This window comes from Salminus brasiliensis, chromosome 15 (assembly GCF_030463535.1).
Source record: "Salminus brasiliensis chromosome 15, fSalBra1.hap2, whole genome shotgun sequence".
NCBI classification, from domain to species: domain Eukaryota; kingdom Metazoa; phylum Chordata; class Actinopteri; order Characiformes; family Bryconidae; genus Salminus; species Salminus brasiliensis.
In genome coordinates this window covers 9156139-9176497 of record NC_132892.1, presented here as the reverse complement: position 1 = coordinate 9176497, position 20359 = coordinate 9156139, and the positions used below count along the sequence as shown (strand labels likewise).

The window sequence follows — 20359 nt, the reverse complement described above, 5'->3', positions numbered from 1 at the left end:
AGCTGCACAGGGAGACGTTGAAGATGGGGAGGGAAGACTCAGTTGATGGAATTTAGGGAGGACTGACTTGAGATTAGCGTGGTTGAAATCGCCAAGCACTGCTCTCTGCTGGTGGAGTTCATGATAGTCAAGTGCAGACCTTTTTATTTAGTACGGGAATTCTCCGCCGTGCTGATAGCCGCCGTGTACATACCACCTAGCGCTAGTGCTAATGCTAATGCTAAGGAGGCACTATGTGAACTGCACGGGGCCATCAGCGATCTGCAGACCAGCGATCTTCCCAGACAGAGCCGCAATTCTATCCGCTCAGAACAAGGCTAGCCTTAGCTGTCTGGAATGTTGTCACTAAGCCACGATTCCACAAAGACTAAAGCACAGCAGTCTCTGAACTCATGCTGGGTAGTTCGTTGGAGTTGAATGTAGTCCAGTTTATTGTTGAGGGAGCAGACGTTTGCGAGAAATAGCGATGGTATAGCCAAGCGACTAGGGCTAGCCTTTAGCCTTGCGCGAATCCCGGCTCTCTTTCCGCGCTTCCGCTTTCGCTCGCACTGCTTGCGATGACACTTCTGCCGGGCTCCGCCAACACTTAGACAACTGCGCCACTCAGATTATCCTTGGTGAACTCTAGTATCCAGTAAGAAAGCAGTTAAAAAGTAAAAAAAAAAATCACCCAAGCATTGTATTTCCCCTTTGTTACTGATGACAGTGAGTTCTCCTATTTGTACTTGCTTCTTTTGTCATGTGATGTTTAAACCTTTAAACAAATTGACTTCCTGTAGGCTTTTGTTAGCTCGTCAATATCCTAAAGATCCTCTTTCTGTAGTAACAAAACAGATGCTGTAGAACTTGTTACACTAAATAGAAAGAGGGATGATTAAGGCCAGAAGGGAGCTGTGCCCTAACGTGAGCTAATAAGGTCACAGTTGAGTGTTTTTGCGTGGCAGGTGTTTTCCAGTGTGTTTGTGGACTCCCCCCACATTGCTGCATTTCCAGAATGTGTCGTGGACTTGGGGAAAGACCAGACAACAGATACATGGACATTTCTGCGTATGCTGTCCTGCTTTGGAGTTTCTGTCTGATTATTACTGAGCTGCTTTTTATCTCACCTTTAATTAGCATATTACATTTGATCTCTATTTCATCTCTCATGCTTCAAAAGCACAGTTTCATTTTTAAGTCACACTCTTAGAACTAGAGCCCCCCTAGTATTTGCAGAGAAAAACTCAATGACCTTCTACGCATACCTCCAACACGAACACATGTCACTAGCATGGTCACATCGTACAATAGGAAGTGATATCATTTGTTGGTTACACACACACACACACACACACACACACACACACACATGTCTGGGGAGGATGTGACGGTTACCCGACAGAAATGAACATGCATTTGCTGAGAGAAGCGTTTTCGATTTGGGGGTGATTATCATTCAGTGTAGATATAGGACAGCATCCTGCCACTTGACATGAACAGATGCACCTTCTCTCCATCACCTGGAATGCCTATTTTGTATGAAATTTGAAGTTTAATGAGGTCTTTCATCCAACTTACTGGAAGTATTGGTTAGCCACCCTGGGTAGCAGCGTAGGCTGTAAATTTCCAGCGTTTAGGGGAGGGGAGCCCCCCTGCTTTTCCGCAAGTCCCTTCCCTCTAAATCTGAAGGGTTTTTTTGTGGCTTTTTCTCTTTGTGTCATCACTTTACATTCATCATTAACCTTTAACTTTCCCTCTTCTCTACTTCTCAACTTCTGAAGTTACTCATTTTTAGTTTTGTCGAAAAAGAAAGTCTCTTAGAATGAGTTGTTTATATTCAGTGGGAGCTTGAGCAGAGTTTTCTGTCCTGCATTCATAAAAATAAAGTTTGTTTTTTTAAGCCAATGTCCTAAAATAACCACTTTTGGTTCAAATGTCAAGATCCTGGTTAAAATGTAAAGTTTACAGTTTTGAGTTTAAGCATCACTATTGTGATGTTAGTTTGACTAACGTAACATTAGTGTTACTACCGCATCAGCTTACCGCAGCATTAGACACAAGCCATGTTCATGAGGTCCTGGGCCCTTCACATTTAAAACCTAGTAAATATGTGGTCTACATCATAGAGCACAAAAGTCCCAAACTCTTCATTGATAAAAAAAATCCACTTACAAACTCTTTTTTTGTTTGTTTTATCATGAGTGGCTGCCCATCAGCCAATGCTGTATCCCAGCAACATGGCGCTGCTGTATAGCCCTGGAAGGAAATGCCCCTAGTGTGGTCCCGTGATCTCCTTTGAGAACAGAATTCTGTACAAAACCTTGGTGTAACTTTGAATGACCAGTTCTGACTGCTGAAGCGCTTCCCAGGCACTGTTCAAATCCCACATTGTAACCCAAGACCTTTGAGTCACAATCATGGATCAGCTTTACTACATTCCAGGCAATGTAATGAATTCTATTAAAAAAGGCAACATTCAGGTCCAGACCAAAGATTTACACCCGATTATGTACACGCGATTCACCGAAATTTACACAAGCCATTAATTAAGGTTACACAGTTTTGTGGCAAAGGTGTGCAGCAAAAACAGACCTATAGACCAATCAAACTTTGTATTGTTAGTATTATTTAGTGGGGTTAGTGATGAGCTGTGGCTGAAATGGCTCCCTATTTACATTTTAGGACACTATTGCATACGTCAGCCCTTTTTCTCTGACTGGCTGTCTCTTTTTTCTATGAACTTTCTATAACCTTTTTTTTTTTTAAGAACTTGTACTCTCTGCATATTGTACTACTGTTGTAGTCAGATTTGTGGTAGTTCTTGGACTCAAAACCTTTGGTTCTAGATCAGTTCAGACAATATTTGGGTCCAGACCAAAGATTTACACTTGATTGGGGCTCTAAAATTGGAGGAATATAAAAAAAAGAATTTGATATTAGCAGAGACACCAATCACCATCAAAAATTGCATTTACAGTTCCATTTAGTGAACTATATTATCTGTAAATGAAACACTTCAGATGAAACGTTTCAGTCATAAGCAGGTCAGTTGAGGTAAGGACTCACGCTTGAAACATGGTGTGATCTTAACAGTCAGTCAGGATTCAAAAAAACCCCACCTCAGAGTGAAAATCCATAATTGACTCATGCTAACTGAAGCAACTGAAATCTTAACATTGTCAATATGAGTATGGACTGGCTAGAAACATAAAGAGCCATGCCAAGAAATGCATTAGCTACCGCACTGCTCCTCACAACAGCGTACACTACATCATTATTATCTGTTTTAGCCATCAGTTCCTAAAAAGGCATACTTCTCAAATTACTGCGAGACTATTTAGGTTTTCTGGGTTTTTTTGGGAATTAGGAATTTTTGGACATTGAGAATTAAGGAGAACTCTAATAGGTTTTATTATTTTTATTATTGCATTACTGTGATGATGATGCATTAAAAAAGACTTGCAGTGCAGACATTTTATTCAATTGTAAAGCCCTGTAAAGCATCTCACTGTTGAAGTGAAGTCAGACCATGTGTCAAAGCAGACGTATGAGCAGAGAAGCTCTGCACTGTTTGCAGAGTTTGTATACTTGATGTGTTGCTAGTCAACGCAGCCTCACAACTGCAAATTCGCCGAAATTTACGCAAGACATAAGAAAGGTTGCACGGTTTTGTGGCAAAGGTGTACAGCTGAAAATAGACCTATAGACCAATCCAACTTAAAGTTTGTATTGTTTAGTGGAGTTTGTATGTTTGCCTGTTGCTAGGCAACATGGTCTCATGTTTATGACTTCGCAGAAATTTGCAAAGCACGTTACACGTCACTATTTACGTTTTAAGGCACTACTGAATACGTCCAAATGGTAAATTGCGCACCTGCTAATGTCTAGTGAACAACGTAGCTCACTACATGAATTAAATATGGACCAGAATGCATTGCAATTCTTTTTATTAGAGGTACATTCCAACTGCCTACTACACACTGATACTATAAGCTATATACCATGCACTAATCTTAATAGTGTGGGTTTGTCAGGTTAGTACACAAAGTATTAGCATACTTATCTCTTTCATACGAACAGGAAGTGATGAAGTGTTGCTATGCCAACACATGTTGTTATATTATTTATAGGTGTGTTCCAATTCTGGGGCTGCATCCTTGTAAGGGTGCGCTTGACGAAGGCGTAGCTGTGTATACTGTGCAGGCCAATCCGAAATAAGAGAGGCTACTCTACGGCAAATTTCCTGCTGGAGTACTGCTGTGCCTGCTCTTACCATTGCATTACAAAGCAGAATAAAACAACTTTAGTTTGTATGTTATATTTAGGAACTCATAGAAAAAACAAACAACACATTTTAGCATAAGTGTGTTTATTGACATCCCCTGATATGTTGGCTGGTGAAGGATCCTCCTGTTGGATCCTATATTCCCATGTAAAAGAAGGATGCATTTCTAGGCCGCATATATAGGAGCCTTCGAAATGGGACAGCCTGGTCGTGCTACTTGTAATACAATCCACCTTTAAATACAGCCTCCGAAGTGTAAATTGTGAGTCACTAATTGTAATTTTTTGAGAATATACTCAACTTCGACACCTGTATCTGTACTCGACTTAAATACTTAAATACTACATTAGAATTGCAAGTAGGATGGACCCCGAACATTCACTCACTTAAGCAGTGATAGTCACAAGTCACTGGATGCTGTGAATTGCCCATTATATTTACATTTACATTTAAGGCATTTAGCAGACGCTCTTATCCAGAGCGACTTACAAACGTGCTTTGCTATTTACTTAAGAAAAACCTCAGCTAGTTTGAAAAGGCTAAAATTCAAAGATACCTCCAAGTTTAGACATTACTCAACACAAGACAATAAGGAGATCACTCTGGTATTCGTCCAAGTACGAATGGTGGGTCTTCAGTCTGGGTTTAAAGACAGTGAGCGTCTCTGCTGTTCGGACACCCAGGGGAAGTTCGTTCCACTACTTTGGTGCAGGACAGAAAAAAGCCTGAACGCTTGTCTTCCGTGGATTTTGAGGGATGGCGGGTCGAGCCGAGCCGTACTTGAAGCTTGAAGGCCTCTTGGTGCAGATCGGCTTTTGACCATTGCCATCAAGTACGGAGGAGCTGGTCCGTTCTTGGTTTTGTAGGCCAGCGTCAGGGTTTTGAATCTGATGTGGGCAGCTACAGGAAGCCAGTGAAGAGAAAGCAGCAGTGGAGTGACATGGCTGAATTTAGGAACATTGAAGACGACCCGAGAGACAGAACAAGCACCTGGGTGGCCTCTCTAGAGAGGAAGGGTTGAATTCTCTCGATGGTGTACAGGACAAATCTGCAGGGCCGAGTTACGTTTGCAACATGACTTGAGAACGATAACTGATCATCCATGACTACACCAAGGCTTCGAGCTTCTGTAGAAGGAGTGACCAGTGAGTTCCCAAAGGAGATGGCAAGATCGTTTTTAGGTCCAGCAGTTCCCGGGATGTACAGCAGCTCCGTCTTGCTGGGGTTGAGTTTGAGGTGGTGAGCCGCCATCCAAGAAGAGACATCGGCGAGGCATGCTGAGATGCGGGTGGTGACCTGTGTGTCAGATGGTGGGAAGAAAAGCATGAGTTGGGTGTCATCGGCGTAACAGTGGTAAGAGAATCCATGAGAGGATATCACTTTAACAAGAGAGTGAGTGTAGAGTGAGAAAAGAAGAGGACCAAGAACCGAGCCTTGTGGAATGCCAGTGGGGAGACTACAAGGAGCGGACGTGTCGCCCTGCCACGTTACCTGGTATGAGCGTCCCTGCAGGTGTGATGCAAACCATCGCCATGCAGAGCCGGTAATTCCAAGGCCGGCAAGGATAGACAGGAGGATCTTGTGGTCCTTTGTGTCAAAAGCTGCGGAGAGGTCAAGAAGGATCAGAACCGAGGACAGTCTGACAGTCTGACAGCCGGCACTGACACATGTTGTTGATGAGGAAGTGCCTGGATTAATCTGTGTTTCTAGTGCTACTTAGTAAACGAGTCTCTCCTTATGTAGCACAACACTAATGAGGGAGCAGGGATCCATTTTCTTGAATTATTCTCAAATAATTCTTGAATTATTGTGGCACCACCTTATCCCACTGAACCATTTGAAGCCCCCTCGAATGTCGTAGTCCACTGGACCATTTGAAGCCCCCCTCGAATATCGTAGTCCACTGGACCACTTGGAGCCCCCTTAAATATCTTAGGTCACTGGACCACTCAGAGCCCTTTTGAATAACCTGGATGGTAGTGGACAAAGCGCCCTCACCAAAGTTGAAATGAACCCTACGCCACGGGGACAAATTGCCCTCGACCAGCACTGATGTAGGTTGGCCAGTACACTATTTTAATGGGAGGGTTTGTAGGAGTGTGTACAGTACTGTGAGTTGAAGCAGAACACAAAGCCATAAAATATCTCTAATAATGAGTAATAATGAGTATTAGTATGTCTATAAGGTGTACTGGGATGTAGGGTGTGCTGTGTATAAGTATTAAAGAGCACAGAAAGTACAATTAAATGAAGAGTACTGGTTTCCTTGGTGCCCCCTGTTTCATGTTACATTTATTAAAATCATTTTGACAAACTGACATTCACACATGACAGAAGTTTCTTTTTGTTCTACAAAGGAAACTTTGCAAGGAAAGGTATAAGGTCCTTTCCCTAAAACAGTGTGGTGATTTTTTTTCTGGTCAATCCGCTCTCCCCAGCAGACCCAAATTAACATTAAATCAATAAAGAGAAACACCAAATAAAAGCCCGTAGAAAAGTGTCTGCATTTGGAATTGCCCTGAGGTTCAGACAATGCCTGACAGTTTTGTCTTTGAAATTTTATTAGAATTCCTTAAAGAAGCTGAATTATGTAACGGTGTTAGTTTCATGTAGATCATCAGTATGGGGGTATTTCCGATGAGTCATACTCAAATATATAAAGACAAAATGTAGGGCTGTCCTCCCTAGACCTGCGCGAGAGAGTGAGAGTGAAACTGAGTGAGAGAGCTGCTTTGCTGAGAAAACTGAATGGAATACCACATGGACCACTACTACAGCTCCACTTGAAGACAGAGGAACGATCAAGAGCTCTAACGGAATATGTTCGCAAAGAACATGCACCATTGCTGGCAGCTCAGAAGAAGGAAGTGAGTCTAAGCAGGTAAATGTAGTTGTAACAAAATCTACATAGCCACATGGTGCTCATCTGCAACCGCCGGGGACTGTGGTTTCTGTAGCATTTCCTCGACTGGTGCTTCATGTTGAAGTTTCGAAAGCTCTGAGTAGATTTAAGAACAGGACACTACTGTCTTTAAGAGGGGCTGAAGGTTCTGAGCTAAACATTAGACAATCTCTTATAACATCCATCAGGCTTTGCTGAGCTTATAGAGTTTATAGTGTGGTGTAGGAGAGCACCTTCTTGGGCTTCACTGATGTTCCACAGCTCTAGAAATACTCTCTGTGCTTAAGCAAGTATCTCAAAACATTAAGAGTACAGCAAGTATGGCTGCTAAAGACGATGATATGCCGGCATGTCACCAGTAACATCATCTCTCAAATTAGTCAGTGTGAGTGATGAGTCCTTCACAGGGTCTTACGTCAGGGGGAAAATGACTCTAGGGTACTAGCATTTAAAGGTCATGTTACACATGGACTGTTGGCCTTCTTTGTAGGAAGAATGTGAAGGTGGGGGCAAACACAAACCGTGTGCGTGTAATGTGCATATTAGCTGCACTTTAGAGGGTTTTTTTCCACAGTCTTTTATGTCTCTACGTATGCCTACCACATCATTTGATTTGCATTCAAGACTCATCTATAGCAAATGGCTTTGAACCCGCGACCATGACTATGAACAGGCGAGGTTTCAGTTTGAGTGTATGATACGACACATGGTAGATCTCCTTTTGGTTGTGCGAAATAAGCAGTTGCTGGGACATCCCCTGCTCCTCTCTGATTAGCCTACATGATAAATGGTCTCTATTAGCATGTTTCCATCACCTCTATGATATGTTCTCTCTTTTTTTAGCCCACAGGTGTCTTCCACAGCTGCCATTGGACGCGCCTGAGGACAATGTTCAGTGCAGGTTTAATGCTAATCGTGATAGGGGTTGTATTGAAGTGAACACCTATGCCGTTAGCATTATCCCTGCGCTGGGGAGCTTACGTCACATGGAGGAGACAATTGACAGAAATGACTGACAGAGCCTGTGGGATTTAGTGCGTTTCACAAAATCTCTCTCTATCACACTCACTCGCTCTTTCTCTTCTCCCTTCTCCTCTCTCTCTCTCTCTCTCTCTCTCTCTCACATTTCTCCCCCTCACTCTTTCCCTCCTCTCTTCCTGTTTCTCTCTCACTCTCTTTTTTAAATTCTCCCCCTCTCTCCCCTCGCTTCCTCTTTTTCTCTCTTACTATGTCTCTCTCTCTCTCTCTCTCTCTCTCTCTCTCTCTCTCTCTCTCTTCTCTCTCTCTCTCTCTCTCTCTCTCTCTCTCTCTCGATCTCTCTCTCGATCTCTCTCTCGATCCCTGGCCTCTTTCCCTTCCAATCTCACAAACACAGAAATTGTGTTAATGCTGTTCATGACTGGGGTTGTAAGGACAACACTCACTCCAGCTTGGTAGCATTCACACATCCAGAAGCCCTTCAGATACACTCACACGCGGCTTTGGTGAAAAGATACAGGCAATTTTGATCAATTTTCTTCCAGTTGTTGGCTTGCTTTTACAGCCAGAATGAGCAATAATGTATTATACTGTAATATTTCGATTTTGTCAACCTGATATTTGTGTGGTCTGTGTGATCTTGTAAAAAAGGGCTTCCGGTGATCTGAATCATGTGTCTTCATACCAGCACTAGCATAATCACATCATTAATTATATCTCAATTAACTTTATAATTTTTTTCATGGGAATGAATAAACAGTGTGAAAGGACTCATTGTGTAATCTTTGCTTTTTGGCTTCGTTTTCTGAGTGAAAGCATTTTAAACACTTCTCTCACAAGAAAAGAACTGAAATGGCTTTAAACTCGTTGCGAATAGTTTGAATATTGGGTTTTGTGTTTACAGTTTAGAGAAATAAGGTAGTATGGGAGGTCATAGGGGCTGCTTCAGTTGCCACAGTCGTTTATGGGTTGAAGTCCCAGAAAGCAAAATTGGCCTCACTAGGGATCGCCATTCCTCTCTGTTCATTCAATGCAGTTCAACGCATTTTCCATTGTAGATGACTGTTAGCTGATTTGCTCACTCACTTATCCGTTGACAATTCATTAGCAGCAGTTTGAAAAGATGAGAGCTGGATTGCAGAGGAAGCACATGCTAGACTTCTTGCTCCCATCACTGGCAATACTAGCATTAAATGACAGACAGAGTTTTAGGTAATGGGTAAGAATGGGTGAAAAATGACTCAATTGTTGAGAAACCTGGAAGGATCCAAAAGCAAAATGCTGTTTATTTGAGAATAATAACATTACCATGAATAAATGGCATAAAAGTAAATGGAATATTATAAGAAACATGCAGATTTACTTTTAATTGGATTTTCTTTAATGTGTTAACTGGATTTTCTTTTATTATTATTATTATTAATTTTTTCCTCTTTCCGTCCCTAACAATACATATAAAACTGTTGTTTTGGGGCAACCTTACCACTGTATTCTGGAAAAATACACTGAAGGTGAAAAACACTGATTATCTTAGTCCACAGTGGCATCTGTCAAGGGTGGATTTATAAGGCAGAAAGTGAAAAGTCTGTTATTGAAGGTAAAAGACAACCAGTGAACCTGTGACAGGGTCAGGGGCAACTGAGACTCACTGATGTGATCGAAGGAGGCCACACCTCACAATTTACAGGATTTAAAGGATCTGCTGCTATATATCTAATCTTAGATTCAGATTTCTAAATAGACTGGGTAAGCTGTAAATAAAGCATAAATGAAGGTTTGGTTCTTTTAGTAGATCTTGGTTCCTAAGGTGACAGCCCTATATTCTTCTCTGATTGGGAAACGTGTTGCTGAACTTCCGACGTTGGATCAGTTTTCACAGTGTTCTACTTATAGACACAATCACTTGGGTATTAGTCATGCATCTGACACACACATTAAATCTGTTTGGTTCTGTATGTACGCCACACATTTCTTGGTTCTGAAAGATTAGTGCATCTTAATATCTGTTCTTTAAATAACAAAATGTACACTCTTGAATAAGGGTATAAGTGATTATCAGCTGGAGCTAACTTTCCGTTGTCCTGATAATTATTGAAATGTTTTGAAATGTATAAATATGCTTCTCCTATCTCGATCTTTCTGGGCAGGGGGTTGGCCTTGCTGTCATACTCCTTGGGTATCATCATTTGACTATTCATCATTTGAAATGACTTGACCTCCCGTGTCCCAGCTGTTGTCATTCATCAGCCCTCATAAGTATAAAAGAACTAAAGTAAAGAACTAACCCTCTCATCCTCTACTTGCTCAATCCTGCTTCTAACCAGTGATATTTATGATAATGATTCTTTTGGTGACTTTGCAGCTTGAAATCTGATTGTTACTGGATATATAAGACTTATATAAGCTTCTTTTATAAATGTGTCAAATCTTTCCCTTTTTCTCCCAATTTGATGCAGCCAATTAAACCAACTGTTAGTAATTTCCCCAGTACTAGCAATGCTCCCAAGGTTAGAGAGGTATGGACTTCACACATATCCTTGAGCAAGGCCCTTTACCCTCTCTGCTCCCCGGGCGCTGGAGTTGGCTGCCCACCGTTCTGGGGGTGTGTGTGTACTCACTGCCCCTAACACGTGTGTGTGTGAGTGTGTGTTCACTACCAGATGGGTTAAATGCGGAGGACACATTTCGCTGTGCAGTGTACACTGTACAGTGACAAATACGTGCACCTTTAATTAATTAATCTTTTTAATTTATCCTTTGATATATGTAATGAAAGCCACCACCTCTTTTCACCTGCCGCCGATGCAACATCGCCAGGCAGCCGACACGATCGGAGGAAAGTATTGGTTCCCAAGCTCCACCACACCAGCTAACAGATGCCTGTGCTGGCCAACATCGATTAAGAGTGATGGGGGGAAAGAGCACCATCTTCCCAGTGGCATTGGGTTAGGATTACAATTTCCGACCTCAGCCACAGTAGTAGCGCATCAGTGGTCGGATCTGTTCAAAAAGCAGAAAGCATAACTACAACTTACTGTTAAACAGTGTACCACATTTCCTACATTTTGTATTAATAAGCTGGATGATATGAATGCTTCTGTTCAGTCTGTCCCACCCTCTGATCCAACTGATATCAGTCCTTTTTGTGACCTGTAAGATTTTGGGAATGGGAAATGTTTGTTTTGTCCAGGCTGAGTCCTCAGGTAGTTTTGCCAGTTTATTGGATGAAACAGCTGGATCAAAACAATTTTAGGATAATTATTAAAAAAGACAAAAATAATGCTAAATATAAACTGAGTGTCTTCCCAGCTTCACTCTTACCCCACCTTCCCTGACCACCAAAATAAGCTTCTGCACAAGTCTGCACATCCCGACCTTCCTCCAGCCCGAACTGACCTATGTTTTCTAACCTAGGAATTTATAACACCCTAACGTATCTGAAATGGCCCAATCAGCATTCGCCACCACACTTTCAGCTTATACCCCCTATACAGACATCTTGGAGCCTAACTTGTTTTGGCTCAGATTATTCTAATAAAGACACCGTGAAGATAATTCCAAGGCAAATTAAACATCCAATCTATCATGTATTGTTACATTATGGTCCCTGCATATATATGAACACTCTTTTAATTATTATATTTCTGATTCTGTAATACCATTGAATAACATAAAGATGCATGGGCAAGATCCCCAGATCTCTTACAGACCTGTGCTGCAGTAACTGTACAGTATGTTTTAAAATGGATCTTAAATATGAAGTCTACTACACTTCCAAAAATCTGTCCATTTAGTCTTGGTCTCCTTGCTACTATTGTAAAATCCTCTCTTAACTCTGGCTCTATCCCATTGGAACTGAAAACAGCAGCTATCATTCCTGTTCAGGATGTGCTACAGATGACTGTCTGATGATTTCTAAGCTTTCATTAAACATTCTAGTAAATTTGTAATATAAAAAAAAAAAAAATAATAATAAAAAATATATATATATGTATATATATATATATATATATATATATATATATATATATATATATATACACAAAAACAAAAAGCTACTATTAATAATTATTAATAGTAATAATTATTAATAATAATAATAATAATAATAATAATAATAATAATGAACGTTAGAAGAATAGTAGTGTGTTGAATTCCGCAACACACTAATAACATTAAGAAATAACAATGTTAAATAAATAATATTACCAAATATTATTGATCAAATAATTAAATAATATTAATTATGAAGACTTCTTGAGGAAATGGGTCTGAGGTGGTCTATTACTGACAATTGAATTGGGTGAATTAGCAGCAAGAGCTAAACCGGAACCAAAGATGTGAGCTCGGTTTGAGCACGGAATTATACAGTGGCGGTCGCTCAGTGCTATAGTGGTGGCATGGCGGTGTGTGTGATTTAGCTTAGCCAGTCAACCCAGTTTTTATTCTGTTTAGACTGAGATTTCGTTCCTCGCCGCTCAGTGCAGACAGTGGGCAGCAGTAGGAGCTCGCCATGGCCTGTGGGAGAGTGTTTTTGATGGCTCGGCGGCGTAAGTTTGTCTTTAAATCTGAGCGCAGACACAAGTCTAGGCAGTGGGGTTCCTCCTCTGACCTTCAGCACTGCATCTTTACAGTGTTTACCGTGGTCACACGTTTTCACCTTTCAGACGTTAGCTACGTTAATTGTTGATGAAGACAGCACCTGTTTATTCTTAGTAAATATGACACTACCATGTCTGTCACCATCTTAGCCAAAGAGATTTTAATGCGTCACCTGACCAACAAGAATGATGGTTATTGATCACTCTGTTATCATAAGGATCCCTTACCAATGCACGCTCGATTCTATCTATATGTGACATTTTAGTAAAAGCTGTTTGCATAGGGAGTGCATGACACATCTGTAGGTACTGAATAACATTCAGAAAGCCATGCAATAGTGAGTCTGGACTGCTTATGTCAGTATTCATAAGATGCCATGAGATGTTTTCTGGTCAGTGTTGGCTCAGGGGTTAGAGCACCAATTATTGATCACAGGGTTGTGGGTTTGATACCGAGGTCCGCTAAGCCGCCACGGTTGGACCCAGTAGCAAGGCTTTTAACCTCTCTGTTCCAGAGGCTCTGACTGCAAAGTAATAATCCCTGTATAGACTCTTATCAAAACCGATACTGATGATTAGTATAATAACTGATCATGCTGAGTTCTTCTTTAGACATTGACAAGCATGCCAGTCATAGATCTAATTCATTATTAGATGTTTATACTAGTTGCTTCTGTATTTCATGCTTTTGCTGTCACATGTTGTTCTATCCAGTGTTAACCAGAGGAAGATGGGTTACTCTTTTGGGTTTTGGTTCCTTACAAAGGTTTCTTCCTCCTGATCTGAAGTTTTACTTTGTCGGATCAAAACACCAATTGCCTCTATGAAGGGAGTTAGGGGCTCTCAAACTGAAGTGATTGGTTTCTAAACAATGTCAGTTATTTCATAAAACATCCTGTATCTCCGTACACATACAGACCCAAGTCATTAGTTGCTTATTCTTGCATTACAGACACTTTCACTTAGTCAAAATGTTCAACAGAAAGTTCAGCACACTTTCACTGCTTTCAATGACCTCATTAATATGAAATATGAATTATTTTCATCTTCTTTGTTGTTAATGTCTTGCAGGCCTGGCGACCAGCGCTGCGGCTGAGCGGCTTTCCGCAGCAGAGGTGCGCAGCTGGAGGAGCAATCTGTTCTCCAAAGAGCAGGACCGCCAGCGTTCCCTTTATCCACGCATAGAGAAGATCGAGGTGACCTTGCAAGGACCTGGGCTGGAGGGGACACTTCTAGTTATGAACAAAGGCTTGTCCACTCCATACAGCTGTGCGAAACGTAAGGAATTGTACTTTACTACTTGTTCTATCTGCTGAACACTGACACTATTTAAACATGCTCGAGGTTTCATTAACTTCTTCATCGGTTGTCGGAGCATGACAAATTCCGTGTATTGTGTTTGACTTGTCAGTTCCTCTTACTGATGTTTCAGCAGAACATGCACTACATGTTGTGGACAGATGTTTGTGGACACCCCTTGTAATGAATGCATTCAGCTACTTTAAGTTGCACCCATTGCTGACACAGTTGTGCAAATGTGCACACACATGGCATGTCTAGTCCCTGTAGAGGATTATTGTCAGTAGAATAGGACTTTCTAGAGCAGATAAACATGAATCTTTTGGAGAACCAGAGGAGGAGGCGGCTAGAGGAGTATAGTGTAAGTGTCGACAACTAGTTTTCAGTTAAGGTATGTTCACTGCAGTTAAAAGAAACAACCATAAGAATTGTAGTTCTGGTCAAAATAAGAGTTGTCTCAGAATCAGCTTTATCTTGTGATGAAGTGCTGTTAGTTTAAGGTCTGTCTAAATGATGCCCATATTGTCAGGAAAAGACATCACTAGTTCAATCCCAACGGTGCCTCAAAAACCTGTGGCTAGGAGTCTATGACCGCATGGGCTGGAAGGATGGCCCTTTCTCGCCCAGCAACAGTCATGCTAGCCAGCCCAGGTGTGTAGCTGATGTAACAGAATTGCCACTTAGCGTTCTCCTCCACCATCACACAAAAAAACTGCTGTTACAAGGTGTGACTGTGGCCCTCACCGTTTGGTATCAGGTGGAACTACACAACTTTTTTGGGGAAGACAACTGAGTGAGTGAATTTCCATTTGGTGGAACTTTGCTGCAGTTTGACAGTATTCAAAGCCGGTTTCTTACTTTCACTGTTGCTGAAGTTACTGCTCTTGGTCCAGGCCTTTAGTGAGTAAGACAGAGGCAATGATGGCAAGAAAAAAAACTCCTTTAGAGCAAGAGGAGAAAAGCTTGAGACACTCAAAAGGGAACCTAGAGCAAATAAGGCACTTATAATAAAGAATTAAGAAAGGGCTAGTGGATAACAGTACTGAAAATGATAAAGAAATATATTTAAGCCTAATATTAGAGAAAGGTCTTCAGGTGCAAATCACTAAAAACCATGTTAGAAGTCTGTCATGGGTTTAAGAAAAGAGAGTTTTTCTTTTAGGGTGCAGTTTTAGATTGCCCCTGCATCAGAATGTGGGGTCAATTGTGGGATTGATGAGTCTGTAGAGAACTGGACAAGACACTTGCTGTTTGATGTGAGCTTGTTGCTAATTGTTTCTCATTTTTCTTTCTTTTCTTTCTGTTTGCCAGATCTGACAGAGTGGCATGTGAGTAGTACAGCTCTTGCTCTAGTTGATGGAGAGCCGTGGCACCTTAATCGATCGCTCACTCGCTCCTGCTCTCTCACCCTGCTCACCTTTAAAGACACCAATCCTCAGCTTCTCAACCAGGTGAGTGATGAAACTGCTGTGAAGTGATGTGAAATGGGATGATGTGGAATCGTTCCTTTTGAAGACAGGAATCAAAGCATCAGTGAAGAAGAGAATATAGGCCAAGCCTCATTTTGGACACAATGGGCACATATGTTACATCATTATGAATGTTTGTGTGTGTTTGTTCATTCATTCTTAGGCCTATTGGCGCTCCTGTGCAGCCTTGTTGGGCCAGGTTCTTGACAATGCCTTTAAGGAGGAGTACAGTATAGAGCTGCTGAAGATTCCTGAAGTGCCAGGTACAGGGCTAATTCCAAAAACTACACACTGATTTGTTTTATTTTGCTCTTAAACAATGGCCCTTATACAAGTTAAAGTGATGTATAATTCCTTATTATTTTGTTCAAACTAGAGCTGCATGGGAATAGGGGTAGTGGTAACACTGCGGTAACAAAAAGAATTGGGGATAAACTTGGTCTCTCTGACAGTAAAATCAGTGAGAAATGGTTTAGAATGGAATAGAAAGGTCAAGTATATAATTTTCAGAATTGTGAATTATATGCTGCTACTTCATGAATGGCACACCTTAAAGACAGTAGGGCAATATAATCGGGTATGGTGTTAACACTTTTGGCGCAAACGGGATTGGGAGGGAACTGTATTGGAGCACGCGGAGATGGTGTGGGGACGGTGTAGAAGTAAAGGAGATGGTATTGGGGTGGGACGCATGAGGATGGGGTGTGGACGGTGTTGGGGCACATGAGGATGGGGTGTGGACAGTGTAGAAGGAGGGATTGGGATGGTGGGGCGCATGAGGATGGGGTGTGGACGGTGTGAAAGCATGGGAGGATTGGGTTGGGAGTCAATTTCTGACCACACATCACTACAGACTGTGGGTGGTGGATCATACTCCACCGCACCAATGGCATGGTATTGTGTGTGTGGTGTGCTGGTACACGTGTTGCTGAGGTTTGTCCCACACACATTCACACGTCAGTGGCCCTGTTAGATTGAGTATAGTGTAGCATCCAAAATATCCAATCGAGTGGGACTGTGGTTAAAAACTGACCATTGATGAAGCACTAAAGGATCAACCAAACTGGCTACTGTACACAAGACAGGTGTTTTTAAATAAATCTGACATTCATCATTGTGCTTTTTATTGTGTCTCTAGTGACCGCAGGAGCTTTCTGTTGTGATTTTGTGCTGGATCCTCATTTGGATTCCTGGGCACCCACAGAGGTCAGTCTGCTAGTGATGTTTAAGAAATCCATGGGGTTTGATCATGCTCTGCACTGTTTACATTGATTATTGTTTGGGTATTTCGAGGCAAACTAGTTTAATATCCCAGTAGTTCACTGCAGCACAGGAGTATGCAAATACTAAATACAGTTTGTATGCACTGGACTAAATACAATTTCTATCACTGACTTACAGGAGAGTCTGCGCTCCTTAACTCGTGAAGCTAATCAGCTCATCCATCAAGACATACCCTGGGAGCCTCTGGAGGTGGCACCCCCTGTAGCCCTGGAGATTTTCTCACACAGCAGGTATCTTTTTTCCTTTTATTGAAATATTTTAGAAGTATCCAAACACCTGCTTTTTGAATATTTCTGTCAATCATGGGATATTATCAGGGAGCTTGCCTCAATAGAAGCCTCAATTCTTCTGGAAAGACTTGGCATTAAATGTTAGAATGTGAGGATTTGATTGCATTCGACCACAAGAGCATTAGTGTTGTCAGCTACTAATGTTGGAGGATTTAGTTCTGGATCACAAATGACACGCCAATCGATCCAAAGAATGTAGTTCCACTTCCATAGCCCAATTCTCTAGTTGATGCTTCCTATTTGACATGGTTAGACTTTAGCCTCATGTACAGCTGCTTCAGAGTGCTTTATTCTATTGGCAATGCTTTAGTATGGAGATTAAACAAGCTTTGGGTGCACAATTGAATGTCTTTCAGCAGTGGGTGCACCCTAGATTAGCTGAATTCTCTAATTAGAAGAGATGTCTGAATACTTTTGGACAGAACGTGTAACTTGGCCAGACTTTCAAATTTCAAGCACATTCACAGTGCAGTTTGGATCTGTGATACCAGAGTGATCTTTGACTTATATTCCTATTTACTGACACTGGGGGACAAGAAACTGGGGAAACAAAGTTGCCTGTAACTGATACGGTTACAGTTTTAAACAAAAGTGATATGACTAATAGATGATTTAGGGGTGTGAGACTTAGAGTAATAACTGTTAGCTGTGGTATGGAGTGTGTTGTCTTAAAATGATCAACCTGACAGAAAACGAAACTTTTAGATTTAATCTTAAGTCAGTTACACAGTTTTAGATTCAGTTTTCAAATTAAATTCTCATGTATGACTGTAATCATTTCTGTTTAAGACTAACTCAAGCAACAATTAGTCACTCTAGTACACGGAGAATCATGAAAATCTCTGATTCACTTTTGTGATTAATGGAAGAAAGGAAAGATGACTCTATTTTGTTGGTGTGATTGTTCCGATCTTTAATTCATATTTTCCTTTGTGACATTAATTTTGTCTCCATACAGATGTAAACAGGAAGAGGTGGAGGAAAAGGCTGCTCAGAGCCCGAATGGCACAGTGTCACTATACAGGTCTTTATACATGCACTTCTTCATCCGCAATCCACTCTGACAGTATTTTAGTGTTCAGCCGTGCATTAGCATATCACATAAACCAAAGGCCATCACAGTACAGGTATTTGGGCTAAACTGAGATCACCCATCAATGACAATTCACCCTCTCTTCTCTCAGGTGTGGGCATCATGTGGTGCTGGCTGGAGGCCCCCTGGTGGGCAGAACAGGCCTGTGCTCTCAGTATGAAGTCACAGCAATGCATACAGTGGGAGAAGGACAGTGGGGTTTACAGCGCAGGGCCCAGGGACTGTCACTGCCCACTAACCTAACGGTACAGTAGTGCTTATAAAATAGTGTGTGCGCACATGTGTTTGTGTGTCAGTAAGTGAAGAAGAGTTCAGTGTATGCTTTATTCTATTGCTGTCATTAAAAATCCCTAATATATTAACCTAATGGAAAAATTCTCAGGATTTTTACTTGCCCCAGGGCACTCTGCTAGAACACAGTGATCAAAAATAAAGAATTTGAGCTTTATTATGCATAAAAAAGTTGATAAGTAAAATATGCTTGGATCAAACATTTCTAAAAACAGCATATGTACCTTTTTAAGACACACTGTTTGTACCTCCAGGCTGGAAAACCACACTGTAAGCGTTTGGGGATGCTTGATATTTATGAACACCAGCTTATGGATTTAGTACACATAACGTGTGTGTGTGTGTGTGTGTGTGTGTGTGTGTGTGTGTGTGTGTGTGTGTGTGTGTGTGTGTGTGTGTGTGTGTGTGTGTGTGTGTGTGTGTGTGTGTGTGTGTGTGTGTGTGGTAGTAGTAGTGTTTAGAACAGACGTATTTACTGCAGTTATGTTTCTTCACTGAAAATGTTTAGGATTTCTATATATTCTAAACAAAACAAGCTACATTTCTAAGCTAAGTTGACAGCCTAGTGCCTGCACCAGTAGCTTAGTGTTTACAATACCTACACTATAATGACAGAAGTATTGGGGCACTTGCTCATTCATTGTTTCTTCCGAAAGGGTAATAAAGTGCATCAGGGCAAGCTCTGTGTGCGCGCGCACATTTGCACCTCTGTTTTAGCAATGGGTGCAACTTGTAGTAGCTGAATGCATTTATCTGCAGATTTTCTTATGTATTTTAGTCATCTACAGCACCACTCATTACTGTAAGAGTGCAGTAGTTTTTAAACAGTCTTGTAAGCAGTACACTAAAACTGGCTAAAACAAAACATTTGGTGCCAATAATGTTTACATTGGTGATCTGTTTTTAGCATAAATTGTGCTAATGCTAATAGAGGTGCCTATGCTGAGATGCTTATATGCTGTTATGTTCGTTAGCTGAACTGTATCAATCTTAGTTTGCTTTTCTTCCCCCTAGGCTCACCATACAGTGTGGAGGATGCTGAGGAAACGAGCAGGAAAGCTGGTAAGATATTGAACAGATGATCTAAGTAATTGGATTATTAGAGAGTACAGTGGCACTCTCTCGATCATATTGGCTTATTTTGCATTGCAGGTTGATATTCACTCCTCTGCGGCCAATGAAACAGAGACCACACCCACTTCTTCTAAAGCCACTTCCTCTGAATCCACGCCCTCTTCTGCCCAGCTGTGACGTGTACCCACCCATACGTAACTCTGTCATTTGTGTATTATATTGTTGAATAAACCGTATGCAACCTTGTAGACACTGACATTGTAGTGGTCTGATTTGAAACTGTTGTGGAAAAAAAACGTTGTTCTGCCACTATTTTTAATACACACTACTTCTCAGATGTTCTGAATCAATATTCAAAATAAATGTCTCCAGTGAACAAAAAAAAAGTTGAAAGAAGGTTTAGATTAGATTTTTTTTTAATAATTAATTTTTACCCCTTCACAACTTGTAATGGCCAATTACCCAGTCCCCAAACCAACATCACGCTAGGAGAGCAAGGCAAATTCTGCTCTCTCTGATTCCGGCTGCTGATGGCAGAGCAATCTTCTGATCGTAGTGGCAGTGCCTTAGTCTAACCATTGGAGCCATGGATACCGAATATCCATCCTGTGGGGCAGTGGTGGCTCAGCGGTTAGAGCGATAACAGGGTTGTGGGTTCGATTCCCGTGCTTGGCAAGCTGCCACTGTTGGCCCCTTGAGCAAGGCCCTTTACCCTCTCTGCTCCCCGGGCACTGGAGTTGGCTGCCCACCGCTCTGGGTGTGTGTACTCACTGGCCCTAGTTCACGTGTGTGTGTGTGTGTGTGTGTGTGTTCA

At 41.5% G+C, this 20359-nt stretch overlaps 1 protein-coding gene across 1 annotated transcript; it reads left to right on the top strand.

The window, feature by feature from the left end:
• Positions 1-12530: 12530 nt before the first annotated feature.
• Positions 12531-19793, top strand: mrpl39 (mitochondrial ribosomal protein L39). Its single transcript, XM_072657356.1, has 10 exons — positions 12531-12694; positions 13817-14023; positions 15356-15495; positions 15677-15776; positions 16652-16719; positions 16915-17027; positions 18046-18111; positions 18272-18425; positions 19486-19533; positions 19624-19793. Exons 1-10 carry the CDS (start codon positions 12658-12660, stop codon positions 19720-19722), a joined length of 1032 nt encoding a protein of 343 aa, XP_072513457.1. The 5' UTR covers positions 12531-12657; the 3' UTR covers positions 19723-19793.
• Positions 19794-20359: the final 566 nt, after the last annotated feature.